General features: G+C 47.8%; 1 protein-coding gene across 3 annotated transcripts in view; it reads left to right on the top strand.

Moving 5' to 3' along the window:
- LOC119436778 (uncharacterized) overlaps positions 1-16,327 on the top strand; it is a 62,421-nt gene that overhangs the window by 37,698 nt on the left and 8,396 nt on the right. For 2 of the 3 annotated variants that reach the window (XM_037703768.2, XM_037703767.2), the window contains exons 9-10: positions 10,627-10,709; positions 10,927-11,033. In XM_037703768.2, the coding sequence (XP_037559696.1) occupies positions 10,627-10,709; positions 10,927-11,033 (190 nt within the window). Of the gene's footprint in view, positions 1-10,626; positions 10,710-10,923; positions 11,034-16,327 lie in introns of all 3 variants that reach the window. The other variant, XM_037703769.2, reaches the window with a different exon arrangement.

The following is a 16,327-nucleotide window of genomic DNA, read 5'->3' as shown; positions in this document are numbered from 1 at the left end:
GGACTTGTGGCACTGCAGTTGGCTAGATTGGATGGCCATTGAGAGGTTCAACATACCTGATAAATCTTTAGGCGTGGCTGCCACTGCACACTATCTGCATTCCTAATTAAGGAGAAGCATGGGTACTGGCTAGAGCACTGCGAGGTTCACGCAGAAGACTATAGCCAAAATTCACACTTTACATAAGCTCTACGATTTCTTTGTCCAATCTGTTTTTAATTACTGCTAGTTTGTTTGGTTTGGCCACTTAGTGAGCTCTCTTATATTTTTAATTCTTCCAAACTTGAACTGTAATGGAAATCGCAGTGGATGTGGCAGCAGTTCCTTCTGCAACCAAACACCTACAGTTTTTTTAGTTTTCTGCCATCCAGATTCATGTCTCGTGTGCAGCAAACAGTGCTGTAGCATGTCTGTGTTTTTATTCTTTCCGTGCACAATTTCTTAAAAAACACCGATGGTAGAAGCATTTGTTAAAACTATTTCACATGTTTAACTTCGTCATTACTGTGGGGAATATGGGCGTTTCTTGTAGGTTACGCTTACTGATATCTATATATCTTTTTTTTTTTTTTGAAGAAGAAGAAGAAACTGTTGCGCTCAATATTTTATGCAATACATGAAAGCAAAGCAAAATAAGTCTACTTATCAGGCATGCAACATTTATTCACAAGACTTATGCCATAATAAAAATATAAATTGCCAAAACAACAATTTTAGAATAAAATTGAATAAAATAAATAAAAGAAAGCTAAAATTTTTGTTTAAGTATACAAGATGTTTTTCTATTTAATAGCAACTAGTACCTGCAAAGAAATAAAAAATTTTTCTAGAAAACTACTTGTCCTACAAAAATTTTACCGGAAGTCAGTGTTGGGTGTGTCATGCAGCAAAGCAGTTCCTCGATGTGAAACATAGGGGAACGTCTCAAGTCTTGCAGTAAACTCTTGTTTTCTGCTGCGTTTTGCTGTCATAGCATTTCTTGCAGTTCCGGTATGTCTCCATGTTAGCTGGCTAGTGCTGAATGGCTTCAGTTGATGGAGGTGCATTCTCAAGTTCCGGATTGATTTCTCTCATTGTCGCTCTCAGAATCAGTCAAATAAAAAGGTAGCATCGTCCGGCTTGCTGCTGCTTGAGCCGCCGATAAAGTCAGCTGCAGATGTAGCGTAATCACAAGATCTACAATATTTCAAAGTGCACACACTGGTTCTGGAGGCAGCCAGCTGTCAACTCCGATTAGGGTGCGTGCGTCTTTGGAGCCTGTTCACCACCAAATGAACAGGATTACTTGGTGGCGAAAAGATTGCCACTAAGCGGGAAAAAGATAAACTCCATAAGAATGAAATTTTAGTTCTACTATACGTCAGATGACGCAGTGTGTCCGTGAGCAGTGCGGGAAGGTCTCGAAAACAGTGTTTCAAGCCATCGTTAGCGAGCTAACAATGCCCAATTGGTGCGGTAGGGAAACATTTAAATGGGAACTGAAACATTTTTCTTGAAACCTGAGGAACACTCTGGAATAAGTGTGGTGCCTTTCAATGAATATATTCCCAAAGAAATTTTTCAAAAAGAATCTAATATGAATGAAGGTATATAAAGAGCACAGTGTTTACTTTCTCCATTCCCCTCAACTCATCTTGGGCAGTGCCCAGCCTACTGCTCCTCTCTTCTTTCTATAGTGTGCTTATGGTAACTTTTCGAGTTTGGAGTCTGACAAAGCTGCCCGAGAGCAGCAAAGGAGCAGGGACAGGGACGGGTTGGGACACGCTAACTTCCACTCCTTTCCATTTTCCTAGAAGATATGGAAAGGTGCACACACGTGTGCGAGTTGCTCGCAAGTAAATCATGGTCACAACCAATTGCCCAAAGGCTGGAATATATAGTCCATTGTGCTTTATCATTTACAATGCATAAGATTGAAAGGAAGCTATGGTTTGGAAAGCGACAGGAAAGAGCAAACAATCTGATTATATGAGATTGTAGGTTGCCTGTTGCATGCAGTGTAATAATTGGCCCGCATGTTCATGGCAGCATTGTCTACAGAATGGGAATGCTTTCTTGTGATGTTCAAATAGTGTTCCAGTGTCCCTTAAAATGCCAACATGACAGGCCAGTCAGTGTTGACAACACACTACACAGCATGCTTTGTTACGTTTATGATGTTCCTCTCATCTTACTCTTGGCAGCCACTTCTAGCAGATCCTGGCTATGAGCATGAAGTCAAGTAATAGCAGTACTATAGTCGAATCTCGTTAATTCGAGCACACTGAATTCGAACTGACGCTGTGGTCCCGTCAAAGTTGTGTATTCCAATGGGCGAAAACGGCCGGTAATTTGAACGCGAAAGCATTTGCGATAGTTAATTCAAACATACCGTGCACCGACAATGCTTCCAACAGCGCGCCACGTCACGTGACGGCGCCTCTGACCGGCATTGCTCCGAAAAGCTTTGGCGAGACCCCTCAACGCCGTGCGGAGAAAAGAGAGAGAGAGAGAAAGATCCGCGGCGAAAATTTCACTCTCTCAAATGGCAAGGTCGCCATTTCTGCGTCGCGCCGGAACACGCGTGTATGTGCCGACGACTCAGCCAACGCTGCGGCGCAGAGGGAAGCAACGGCGGAGGCCTAGTCCGACCAACGAAACTGCCCACGCCGGCCAACGCCTCGCTTCAACGGCAGAAAACAAAACTTCAGGGAGCGGGCTGAGCTGGCGCTGGGCCGGCGGGAGCCGCGGCGCCGGCACGGCGGCAGGCGCGCATGGAGACAGTCGGAGGTGAGGGAGCTACGAGGGAGTTGAGAGGGAGCGCGAGGGGATCCACCGAAGAGACGGGGTTGCCAAGGCCAAATATGCTTCCCTGCCGCCCTCCTCCCTCACCTTCGACGGTCCCCGCGCGCGCCCATCGCCGTGCCAGCGCCGCCCACTCCCTAAGTTTCGTTTTCTGCCGTTATCGGGAAGCGAGTGTTGGCCGACGTGGGCAGTTTCTGGCCCTCACTCGCTATGTGCTTGCGCGCCATAATATTTCACGACTCGCACCGTTCGTACATCGTGCTATGGTGCTGTAATACTTCAAAAATAAGTCCTTCCTTTAATTCAAACTTCTTTTAATTCGAACAAATTTTCGGGCTCCTTTGAGTTCGAATTATCGAGATTTGACTGTACTACACAAGCAACACATTTCCCAAGTAGCTGTGTATGGGGTGTAAATTTTTCAATATGCATTATTTTGATATGCAGTAGAACCCCGCTGTTACGTTCCCGGGTGCTGCGTTTTCCCGGCTGTTACATCGTTTTCGGCCTGTCCTGGCACAGCTCCCATAGAGCCCAGTGCATTGGTAACCTCACTGTTAGGTCGCAACTGTGGGACCGTTCCCGCATCATACGTTGCGAACTGCCACCCCGCGCCGGCCCGAGCGCCATTTTGACTTTTCATGTCGCTTGGCTTGGTTGCTTGACGATGGCATTGGCCGCCCATAGTGCCGGGGGCGACACTTAAGACGTATTTTCGGTTTCCGCCAGCAAAAGTATGGCCCTTGAGATCCGCGTACCGTGTGCTTTATGTGCCAGTGAAAGCGTGTGAGGGGAGCCGACGACTGCGTCTAAATCTCGCGCGTGAAAGAAAAGCAGGGGAGGAAGCGCGCCTTCTTCCGTTGCGCTCGAGGCACCGGCGAGGGAGCGAGGGGGGAGGGATAGCGGTCAGCGTTGTGCTGTGGCATCAACTGCCTACTGCGCGGTGGCGCGCGGTCGCGCGGCCTGTATCTTGAAAGCGATCTGCGTTTGGGGGCAGAGTCTACGCAGTGTAGGTGCGTCGGCAGCTCATAGCTTTGTGCGTGCTGTGTGTTCTCGGTGCTCGGTTTGCGTTGAAGCGATAGACAACAGCACGAAGGTCACTTCGCTCGCTTCTGCAGCGGTGCTTAAAAATCCTCACGCTAGCGTTTGACAGCGCGTGTTCGCGGTCATCGAGTGTGATGTGTTCATGTTTGCCTGTGGGCGCTGACACCGTCCTTGTTAATATAATTAATAAGCAAATGTTTACAAGTTTATACGGACGATAAAACTACTATTCTTACTTTGTATAGCTTATCGCAATCGATACTTTGGCTGTCGGGCGAAACTACGACATTTTTTCACACGTAAGAATTAAAATAATATTGTGTGCAGTTCAACACTACTCCCATTTCTCAATTTTTCCTGTTTCCCGGCTCTTGCGTTTCCCGGATTTTACGTTTTTTTTTACGGTCCTGTGAAAAACGTATTAGCGGGGTTCTACTGTATATGCAGTAGGCACCTGTTATATAATTGTAATTTCAGCTAGGAGGTTGTGCAGTTGAGTTTTCTAATATGTTCTTGCTGTGTCAACTGACTTTCTTGGCTAACGTGTTAAAATTTTAGCAATAACTCCAGATGGCAGGGCATCACACACAAAGTGTCAATTCAAAGCGGGAAGAGAGTCCTAACTGAAGCAAAGCATAGATATTGCCTTTGTTTTCGCAGTGGTAGTATAAAAGATGGTTGCACTGAAAGCTGTTTCCCCGAGTGCCCAAACGCAGCCAGGACATGAGGAAATGCCACAGAGCTCTTGTGCTGCATATTTTCCATGAACTTTCTCGGGTAGCCTGTTTTACATTCATTGGTCTGTTATACATTTCACATGGGCTTGCACTCAGTGAGACAAGTACTGTGTACTCATTCCTTGGATGCTGCTACATAGCAGACACAGCATACTTATGCAGTTTGGAAGCTAAACATTTCGACAAAATTACCTGTCTGGTTGGGACAATTAAGAATTTAGGAGCAACCTCAACCAAAATGTTCTGACAGACACCATCTAACAATGAATGCCGACATGAGCGCAATTAACGTTGACGCAATGTAGCGACACACTGTATTGCCACTGCAGAGGCACGTCATGTATGAGGCATGTATGCAGCTGGGCTCCTTTCTTGCGTTTCCCTCTAGACATGCTGTGCCATCTAGCGGCACTGCCACGAAGCTTGCGTGTGTGAATACCGTATTTACTTGAATCTAGGCCGACTCCGATTGTAAGCGGACCCCCCCAAAAGTTCGAAGCCAGAAAAAAGAACTTACCTCGAATGTAGGCCAAACGAAAAAGCGAGGACAGCATTCACAAAATGAAACAGCAGTTATTAGATATGAACATGCCTAGCTCATTCTACGTCAACATCGCTCCTAGCCTTGTTGCTATCTTGCTTATCGCTGTCTTCAAACAGTGCACTATATTCAGTGCCATCAAGCGCATTAGAGATGCTGCACTTTTTGAAGGAGCGCACGATCAGTGTTCCTGGGTAAATGCCATCCTCGCTGCGGCGCACGCGAAAAGCATTTCCCTGGCCCCCTCCAAAGACGGATGTTTTTCTTATCGATACTGAAGTGCCGCCCGGCTTGGAACGCTTAACGATGCCTCTACGGCTAGCACAGCTACCGTATTTACTCGATTCTAACGCGCCCTCCATTGTAACGTGCACCCGTTTTCCGTGACGACAAAAAAAAGTTCTTTACAGTAACGCGCACCTCATGCTTTCAAACAGAAGTACAACTTTCTGTCATTTGGAAAAACAGATTACCTCCCGATGCACTGAAGTTGCCATGAAGAAAAAAAGTCAGTTTCGCTGCGATAGCAAATTAGTAGACCGCTATACGAAGTAAGGATAGCAGTTTTATCGGCCGTATAAACTTGCAAATATTCACTTACTAAATAAATTAACAAGCACGATGTCACGCGCCCACAAGCAAACATGAACACATCTCGCTTGTTTACCGCGGGAACAAGCTGTCAAAATGCTGGAGTGACGAAGCCCGGCGAGCGAATTAACCTTTGTGCTAGCATGCCTCTCGCTTACCTATAAGCGGCGAAAACACGATGCGCGGTGGGCTTTCCCCGTCGCAGATTGCTTTCAAGATAGGGCGAAGGCGATCATATCGCCGAAGTGGATTGTTGCAGACTACGTGCTGCTTTGGTCCACGGAAACGGTTCCACATTGCTTTGCTGGCGAAAATCCTCTCCTTCTGTTTGCGCCAGTCCCGCACGCAAGTTTCAGATTCTCCGAATGCCCGTGATGCGACCCGATTTCCGTCCGTCTCCGCACACACGATCACTTTCCTTTTAAATGCAGCATCATGGTGAACTCGGTACTTCGTGATGATAGAGCAGATGCAGAGAATGTGAAGACAGACGGCAGACTATTGCCTAAGCACGTATACTGCAGCACACGGAGGAAGCTACGGAGCTAGGCTAGAGAGTAGCTAGGCTCGACGCGCGTGCGATGCGGCCATTTTGAAATGCTGACCGCTATGTGGTAACGCAGATTTAGGGTCGTGGTAAAAGTGCGCGTTAGATTCGAGTAAATACGGTATTCGTTAGAAAGCGGCACTATAGTGGCATCGCCTGTTTGGTGCCATTACGATAACGCCACGCCGCGCCGATGCTACACCATACCGATACGACACAGGTCAAAATGGCGCCTCGTGTACTTCAGTTGGCTACTAGCGCAGCTAGTAACGGCTGCGATACTGACTTTTCTAGATGGCGCTAACTATGCACCATATTGATCAGTTTCAGTTAAAACTGGCGCGTTTTTAAAAATCCTCGAATCTAAGCCGACCCTAGAGTTTCGTATATGATTATTTTTTTAAAAACTATCGGCCTAGATTCGAATCAATACGGTACATATATATTCAAATAAGATTTTCCAAATTCGTAACACCTGGGTTTGATTCTGCCTAGCACAAGAGAAATTTTTAACCCTTTCAGCATCACTGACGTACCGGTACATTTTCGTGTTTCTGTCCCACCATGTTCCTTTTGACATTCCTTTTGTCAGATAGGCATGTGAGGATGACACCAAGAGAGTATTTGCCATTATCCCTGTCATTTTTTTTTTTTTTTTTCATTTCTGCACAACCAAAAATAAGCCGGTGTTTGTTTGCTAATGTCTAAGAAAGAAACCTAACGCTGGGGGTGCATCACCGCTGAAAAAAACCTGACACTAAAAGGGTTAAATGATTTTTTGGAGTTGAAGAGTGGGATCCATTTATTGATCCAGGGACCCAAGTTAGTATCAGAGGTTCACTTAAGAGCAACACATAACCAGTGTCCTGAGTTGACGTCAGAGCACTGTATAGCGGCACATACCATTCGAATGCAGACCGATCACGTTTTCTTTTTTTTCAAATAGTCACATACTAAACTCCAGGGTCGGCTTAGATTTGAGGACTTTAAAAAACGTGCCAGTTTTTAATTGAAATTGATAAATGTGCATAGCTAGCTAGCACCAGTAGCCAACTGAAGTACACGGCCGACGTTACCATTTTGACCTGTGTCGTATCGGCGTGCAGCGTGGAGTTATCGTAATGGCACCAAACTGGTGATGCCACTATAGTGCCGCCTTCAAATTAAAAGTTGTGCTAGCCACAGAGGCATCATCAAACATTCAAGCCGAGCGGGACTTTGGCGTCGATGAGAGAAACGTCCGTAATTGGAGGAGGCAACGGGAGTTGCTTTTTGCGTGCGCTGCAGCGAGGATGGCATTTACCGAGGAACTTTGATTGTGCACTCCTTCAAAAAGTACAGCAGCTCTATGGTACTGATTATAGTGCACTGTTTGAAGATGACAGCAATAAGGAAGATAGCGACAAGGCTAGCAGCGATGATTACGTAGACCAGGGGTTCTCAGGTACGTTCATCCCAGGGAACCCTGCTACGCTCCATAAAGTGCCAAGGAACCCCCCCCCCCCCCCCCCCCCCGATTTAACCGAATTATCGAGGGTATCAAAACAACAAACACCGAATTATCGAGGGTATCAAGACAACAAACAAATGCTGCACTACGTCAACACGCTTTTATTTACTCAATGAATCGTCAAATCTTGTTTCTATTTAGCACAAGACCAGTGCGGAAGCTGAAATTCTCTTCATCTCATGACTGATTAGCGCTAGCAGCGGCGAAGGCCTCGCGACATCCTTCGCGGGGCGCGTTTTCATCTGAGACGCGCTTTGCACCAACGGGCCCACATCCCGATTATTTTTTCGCCACTCAGCTGCTCGCCAACAAATTGTCCGTCGATTGCGATGTAGCCGGTGCTTTTTATCTTCGACAGCTTTGCACTGAGTAAAAGCGAAACTACTGCTTGCCGCAACCGCTGTCGACGAAACCGCGGCCGCTATATATCGACACGATCATGGACGGCGACCTTGCGGTTCAGAAGGCAGGCGGCTGACGCACGCACCAAGTCAAAACGAAACTACCGTTCGCTGCAAGAAGTGTGGACGAAACCGCGGCCGCTATCGACGCGATCATGGACGGCCACTTCACGGTTCAGAAGGCAGGCGGCTGACAGACGCATCGAGTGAAAACGAAACTACCTTTCGCTGCAAGAAGTGCGGACGAAACTGCGGACGCTGACATGGGAGGCGACTACGCAGTTGTGAAGGCACGCAGCCGACGCGCGCATCAAGTGAAAACGAAACTACTATTTGCCGCAACCGCTGCGGACGAAACTGCGGTGGTTATCGACGCGATCAGAGATAGCGACTACGCACTTACGGAGGCACGCGGCTAGCCGTCAACGCGGTGTTACGCGCGGCGATAAACGCAAGAATAAAGGCTTTAAAGGCACAATTAGGCACTAAGTGCTTCGGCGTTGCTGTCAGTCACGTGCCGTGTACGATTGCCGCTGAGGACCACGGCGATGCGGACTGCGCCGCTTCGTTTCGGTTGGACGCTACGCCGTTCTTGCTCTCATGCGGCGCGCATTTGCGGTGCTCCGCGTTTTTTTTTTTTTTTTAATTTTTCCTCCAACGTATAGGTCAGTGCGCACGCTATCGGCACCTACCCTATCTACAAATAGGAGAAAGGCGCATGGTGGTAAGTTACGGCCTCCGAGATTCAAGTGCGAAAGCTTAGGCGCATTGCCCGTTCTCAGAGGTTGGGTGGCTACAAGCTGCTTGCGTATTTATTGCGCAGTTCGCGCGTTGCTGTTACGCACTGTGATGTGCTTTTTGACACTCGGGCATGGGTAATGGAGGTTCTTTGGATCAAGCGCACCTCGTGTTCGCCGTTTTAGACACTTGTCGAGAGCGGGACCAGGGAAAATTTATCAGTGGCTCGCGGAACCCCGAGCAGGGGCCTGCGGAACCCGTAGGTTCCGCGGAACCCACTTTGAGAACCCATGACGTAGACTGAGCTCGGCATGTTCATATTCAGTAAATGCGGTTTTCATTTTGTGAACACTGTCCTCGCTTTTTTGTTCGGCTTACAGGGTTCTGAATATTTTGCTGCGCGTGTTCGAAAAAAGGTTTTGTGCTCACCACTGCACTGTTCTTGCTCAAATTTTGCAGAACGATCGCATTTTGGGATTGACTTTATTTAGTATAACACTTACCACAGTTAATTGTCTGGTTTTTAAGAAAAAGTGTGAATTTGCCTTTACTTATTGGGATGCGAGGGATGCGAGGCTCGCATCACGACACAAGTTTATGCTGGCACCTGCACATGGCGACACAAGTTTATGCTAGCACCTACACATGCACAAAGTGCCATTCATTTTGTGAGAAAAGATAACGCAGCTTGTCGTGCCTCACTGAAGTTCACTTTCTACCACTAAGGTGTCTTTTAAGTACTTTGTACTACAAATATAGTACGATGCAGTGCCTCAAGAAAGCATTGGGCTTAGGGTCCTATAGAAAAAGAGACATTTTGCTTTTGCCTCTTTAACTATTGGTGAAAAAGTTTGTGAATAAATAATGAGAGCTGCTGGTGTGTACATGTGTAGTCTGAAAAGGCAGCCTTCATTAAATGTAAAACTAATGTGAAAGAAAGAAGTGTTCCAAGACCAAGCAAGGTGAACAAAAGTAGCTGGTTAATTAACATAATATATTTCATTTATGTATGGTTAGTCACACTGAGATCAGCTGTATTCCATTTTGTGCTGGCAATGCTTGCTTTGAAAACGTATTTACAGCTGCCGTTCCGTGTCTTGTACAAAAACTTACATGATGCTAGCCATTAAATGTGTGTTGCCTTTTTCAATGTTGCAGCTCATTTTGCATTTGACCCGCTGTGGTCGCTTAATGGCTATGGCGTTGCGCTACTAAGCACGAGGACGCGGGATGAAATCTCCGCCGCGTCCACGCTTTGGGGGCACGTTAAAGATCCCCAGGCGGTCAAAATTTCTGGAGTCCCCCACTATGGCGTGCCTTGTAATCGTATCGTAGTTCTGACTCGTTCAAACCCCAAAATTTAACTTCATTAAAATTTTTTTTTTAAGATTTCATTTGACAAGAGTTTTCCAACTAATGGACTCTTAGATGCTCATGTGGGTTTAGTGCTAAGGACTACCAATGCTATCTTTACGTAGTGTTTCTTTTGCACACCGAGAGCCATAACTTATAATTTAGAGCTTGGTCATGATGCTGGTCATGTCCGATTATGATACTACCTTGCGAATTTTCAATGAACATTGGCACAATTTCCAGCACACAAGTTGCAAGCAGAATGATTGCAGCTCGTCAAACACCATGTGATTTGAGCTGGTGCTGCCGTGGAATAGTAATTTTGCTGCATAAATGACAGTCAAGTGCATGTCTTAATACAAAATTTGCTAATTGTGCAGGAGTTTGCAGAGAAAATCATTGCGGAGACTCACGATTTCTGGAAGGCACTGATTAAACGTTCCGACACTTCTCCATTGAACTGGTAAGTATGCAGCTTGCAATGGATTTTTGTTCCTTTTGCAATGCTGGTTAAATGAACTATGGCTTCTTATATACAGCTTAAGGCAGCTTTATAAGCAATTGTCAAAGCTGCTTCAGTTACAAGCACATGAAAGATAATGCAAAGTAAATCAGGCAGGATGTGGCTTGCTACTTGTGATCAGGTTTGCCTTACTATTTTTCTAATTTTCTTTCAGTAGCTCTACTGTCCAGACTGAATCTCCGCACCATATTAGTGATGACGAAGCTTCTTCCATAGTCAATTCTACACCAGAGCTTGGTCCTGATGCTGGCAGGGAACCTATTGGTAGGTGGCACTTTGTATCCAGCAGCATGAAAGTAAGCTAAGAAAACAGATGTTGTGCACTAAGCTTTCATATCATGAACTAGGCAACTCTATTGCAAATGGCTTCAACGTACCCCAGTTCATTGAAGTTGTGGCGTGCAAATTCAGTGATGACGACAAGCCAGAATAAACAGGAGTATATTGTAACTTAACAGAAGGCTCTAGCTGACGTGCATTCCTCTCGGTGGCAGGAATCTCCACGGAGCCTCGCACGGGCCGCTTGTGACATCAGCCATGCGCCCGCTTCACTTTTTAGACAATGGCCTGTCCCTAGCCAGCCGCGGTTCTCATCCTCTTTGACGTCGATGCTGCTACAGGAGGCCCCCCCCCCCCCCCCTAGTGACGGAGCCGTGCCAGTAGCCAGAACAATACTTTGAGGAGTTTGGGTCGGGGCGTTGGGAGTTGAAGTCTGTTTGATGACTGGGGGAGGACCAACCTGGCTCTGGACTAATGGGTTTGTCCGGTGACTGAGGGAGTGGGTCCTCAAACAAGGCAAGTTTGAGGCAATCGATAGAGACAGTGTCCTGTCAGCCATCTAAATACACGGTGAAATGTTTGTCGATACAATGGATGACGCGATATGGACCCCGTCGTTGCAGGGGCTTCCATACTTAGTCTCAGCGGACGAAAACGTAAGAGGACGTTGCCAGCTCTGTGGGAATATGCGATGCCGTATGGTGCTGGCAGCGTGGTTCAGGAGCACAAAGTGTTGGGAATGAAGCTCACAGCCTGTTGATGTACAGTCGAGTCCTGCTACAATGAAATTCACGGGACACGCGAAAAATTTTGTTGTGGCAGAACTTCGTTGACACGAAATTGGTATGTATGGCAAAGCAGCAGATGAAACTGAAACCATCATCCGGGAAATCTTTGCAATGGCGTGGGGGCAAAGGTTGAGACATACCGAAGGCAGTCGATAAAGTGTCAACTTCACGAGAGAATACATTTCGCGCCGCTGTTACAGCATTTTTCGTACATTGCGGCCGACGCCTAACCCAACGTGCGTGCCCGGGCGATCACGAAACATTCATTTTGCGGCATATGCACCGTCGCAATGAAGCGGTTTGAATTATCACAGTTTCACTGCATTTTATGACAAAGTCGGCAAGCTTGCGCTTACCGGAAGTTTGATTTCCAGAAGTTGGTCAGCCTGGATTTCTTACGCTTCACTGGCAAGCAAAGGCGTTACATGAGTCTCACAGTCTGTTAAAAGAGCCATCTCAATGTCATTGTCGTGGGTTCTGATAACTTTTCTGATGAGGTGAAAAGGATCCATTACTTTCAAAGCAGTCGCCGGAGTCAGTGTGTCTAGCGGATTGTCATTTTCTCCAGACGACGAGGTGTTAGCATCTTGTTGACAACAGCGGCTGCGGCGCTGCCGCCGCAGCCGCTCGAGCGCTATCTTGAAAGCAATCTGCGGCGTGCGCAAAGTGAGCACCCGCATGGGCCTCATCTTCAAAGCGATCTTCGATGTGGGCAAACTGCAACTAGTGCCGGTAGAGTTGTGTGCGTTGTGCTTTCGACGTTTAGTTCGCATTGAAGCAAGAGACTGCACGGAGGTCAATTCCCTTCTCACTCAGCGTGTTGACACCGAGTTTCCACGGTCATTGAGCGAAATGTGTTCATGTTTACCTGTGCGTGCGTGACACCTTGCTCGGTAATTTAATTAGCGAATGTTTACAAGTTTATACGGCCGATAAAACTACTATCTTTAGTTCGTATATTTGTCTACTATTTTGCTATTGCAATCGATGCTTCGCTTTTCGGGTGAAACTGTGAAATTTTTTTTCTTCTTTTGTGTCACTGCGATCATCTGTGCCTTCTCCTCGAAGAGAGAAATTTACGCTTCTTCGTTGACGTAGCCATTTCAACCGGACACACACCACAGAGAAAACTCCAGTGATTGTGGTGATCCCGTGCTGTCTCGCACAGGCGCGTAATGACCACGTGTGGCTATGGATTGCAGTCGCTTAAATCCGTACTTTGAATTTTATTTCATTTGCGAAAACCTCGTTCAAGCAGACATACGATCATCACAGCTTTGGAAGGGCCTTCTAATTTGACTACTCGGCAGTACCAATTTCAAATCAGTCCCAGTTTCGTTCTCAAAAAGTTAGTTGAATGGAAATACCGAATAAAATGCCTTCGTTATGTAGAGAATTTTTTTTATTACTTTTTATGGGCAGCTGACGGGTAATCGGAAAATCTTCGTTGTGGCAGAAATTTCGTTGTAGGGGGATTCGACTGTAGTTGGTGGGGTCAGGACACGGTGATGAAATGGAAGGGTGGAAGAATACGCCTGGAAGGTGTAGTGGTGCTCCAACAACCATCTCAGCAGGCGTACAGTGGAGATCCTGCTTCAGTGTAGCCCGAAGACTCATCATAACCAGTGGTAGTGATGTGGACCAGTGAGTGGCATCAGGCTGCGCTCTGAGCGAGGTCTTGATGAAGCGGTGAAAACATTCGACAAGACCATTGGCGATGGGGTGATATGGGCATCGCCAATGGAATTGTTGCCCTGGAGCATGTCCATTAAGGGCCGGAGAAGAGCGGCACAGAGCTGTTGTAGAAGTTCACAAGGCCAAGAAACTCTCGCAGTTTGCAGATGGAAGATCGAAATTGAACTTGGAGCCTAAATTCATCCGAAAAATCGGTCGCAAAAATGCATTAGCTCTATGGGCACCCTACCCTGATGGTGCATTTATGAAGTCCGGAATATCCAGCAAGTTCGAATTTTCGGAGTCCGACTGTACAAGCAAATCGTCGATGTACGCGGAACAGAAAGGCAATCCTCTTTTCACTGTGTTGATGAATCGTTGAAAAGTTTGTGCAGTATTGCAGAGGCCGAAGGGCATGCGCACATACTCAAAGAGTCCAAATGGCGTGATGATTGCCGTCTTGGGAATATCTGCTGGTTCCACAGGAATTTGATGGTAAGCCTTCACCAGGTCAATCTTGGAGAATATCGTTGCTCCATGCAGTGGTGCAGAGAAATCTGCAATGTGCGGAAGTGGGTAACAGTCCAGAACAGCAGCGTTGTTGAGCATATGGTAGTCTCCACATGGCCCCAGTCTCCAGGCAATGCCTTTGGTACCATGTGCATTGGAGATGCGCAAGGGCTTGAGGAAGGCTGCACGATCCCGAGTTCGAGCATGTGTTGAAACTCGCTGCGTGCGATCTTGCAGCGATCAGGTGGTAAGCGACGAGCTCGAGTGTGGACGGGCGGGCCGGTTGTAATGATATGGTGAGTAATGTCATGTTTCACTGGCAACAGGAAGTTGGCCGGTCGAAGAAGGGATGGGAATTGATCAAGAAGTTTCATGTAGACTAACTTCGGCAATGCGCTGTTGACCGCCGGAAGTGGCGCTTGCGAGGAGGCAATACCAAGCACAGAAAGGTGTGTCGTAGCGTCAACGAGGCATTTGCGGTGCATGTCAACAAAGAGATTGTAGTGGCGCAAGAAATCCGCACCCAAGATGGGGTAGGCAACATCAGCAATTAGAAAAAAATTGGCTGTGGTTTAGCTCTGGTTAAAGCTAGTAGAGTAGCGATAGCTATAGACCATCTTAGGCTTAGGCTTCGCTTGTACAGTATCGACCACTTATAACGTAACCGCTTATAGTGCAGGACCGGATATAGTGCGGTCTTTTAAGACTCCCGTTAATTTTCCCATAGCACTCCATGTATACACGTATTGCTTATAGTGCAGTTGCGGGAAACGAAATACCGGTTACAGTGAGGCTGCCTGGGAGTACGGAAGTAAGCGGAGACGGGCGAACGCTCCCCTCAAACGGACGCCCCAAGGAGTGCTCGACGAAGAAAGCGAGACGAAGTGGAGGAGACGGGCACGTGGTGCGAACGAACAGCCAGTGAGGCTGAAACCAGAATCTTTAGTGCGAGTTGGGAAATATCACGGCACGCATAGCGAGGAGGGCCACGAAACTGCCAACGCCGGCCAACGCTCGCTTTACGATAACGGCAGTAAACGAATCTTCAGGGAGCGGGCGGCGCCGGCACTGCACGGCGAAGGGCGCGCGCGGAGACCGTGGAACGTGAGGGAGGAGGGCGGCAGGGAAGCGGATTTCGCCCCGGCAACTCCGCCGCTTCGGTGGCTCCCCTCGCCCTCCCTCGTAGCTCCCTCACTTTCGACTGTCACCGTGCGCGCCCGCATACCCGCCGGGGTGGCTCAGTGAGCTAAGGCGTTGCGCTGCTGAGCACAAAGTCGCGGGATCGAATCCCGGCCGCGGCGGCTGCATTTCGATGGAGGCGAAATGCAAAAACGCCCGTGTGCTTGCGTTGTAGTGCACGTTAAAGAACCCCAGGTGGTCAAAATTAACCCGGAGCCCTCCACTACGGTGTGCCTCATAATCAGAACTGGTTTTGGCACGTAAAACCCCAGAAAGAAGAACGTGCGCGCCCGCTGCCGTGCAGGAGCCGTCGCTCCAGCCGGCCCGGCGCCAGCTCCCCGAAGTTTCGTTTTCTGCCGTTATCAGGAAGCGGGCGTTTGCCGGCGTGGGCAGTTTCGTTGGCCGGCCTGGGACAGCGCTGCTGCTTCCCTCTGCGCCGTAGCCGCAGCGTGCAAGGTCAACACGTGAGTAGAAAGTAGAGGAAGCATAAAGGTGAAAGACGGGTTCACTGCCATTTTCTACGCGTGGCTACGGTAGCGTGGCTGAGACGGCACGTACACGCATGTTCCGGCGCAACGTAGAATCGGCGACCTTGCCATTTGAGAGAGGGTGAAATTTCTGCCGCATTTTTTTGTTCTTTCTTTCTTTTTTTATTTTGTTTTTTTCGCGCGCGACATTGAGGGGTCTGTCCTAAGCTTTTACTCTATGGTGGTGCCGGAGCAATGCTGGTTGGAGGCGCCGCCGCGTGAATTATTTCGAATTAATGAGATTCGACTGTAAATTGAATGCAAACGTTCTAGCCGCATTCCTCAACTGTCGCATACGCGTAGCGGCTCAGTGCACATGTTTTGCATATGTGCGGGTCTTGAAAATTGTTGCTTTGGTTATAGTGCGGATATTCGCGACTCCGGCGACTTCCGTTACAAGCGGTCTACACTGTACTTAGACATGTTGTTATTAAGCTTAGTTTCCCACTAGACTAAGAAAGGAGAGACGTTGTGGTCAACCAACAGATAAAACTGTATTTTTCACACCAATGAATACGCTTCTATGATCCGTAAAGTAATGGACTTTTGTGGCGCGGGGTGTGACGGTCATACAGAGGGCGCAGTGAGCGCCCAACGGCAG

The sequence above is a fragment of the Dermacentor silvarum genome, chromosome 1 (genome assembly GCF_013339745.2).
Source record: "Dermacentor silvarum isolate Dsil-2018 chromosome 1, BIME_Dsil_1.4, whole genome shotgun sequence".
In the NCBI taxonomy this organism is placed as follows: domain Eukaryota; kingdom Metazoa; phylum Arthropoda; class Arachnida; order Ixodida; family Ixodidae; genus Dermacentor; species Dermacentor silvarum.
This window is presented reverse-complemented; position numbering and strand designations above follow the sequence as displayed.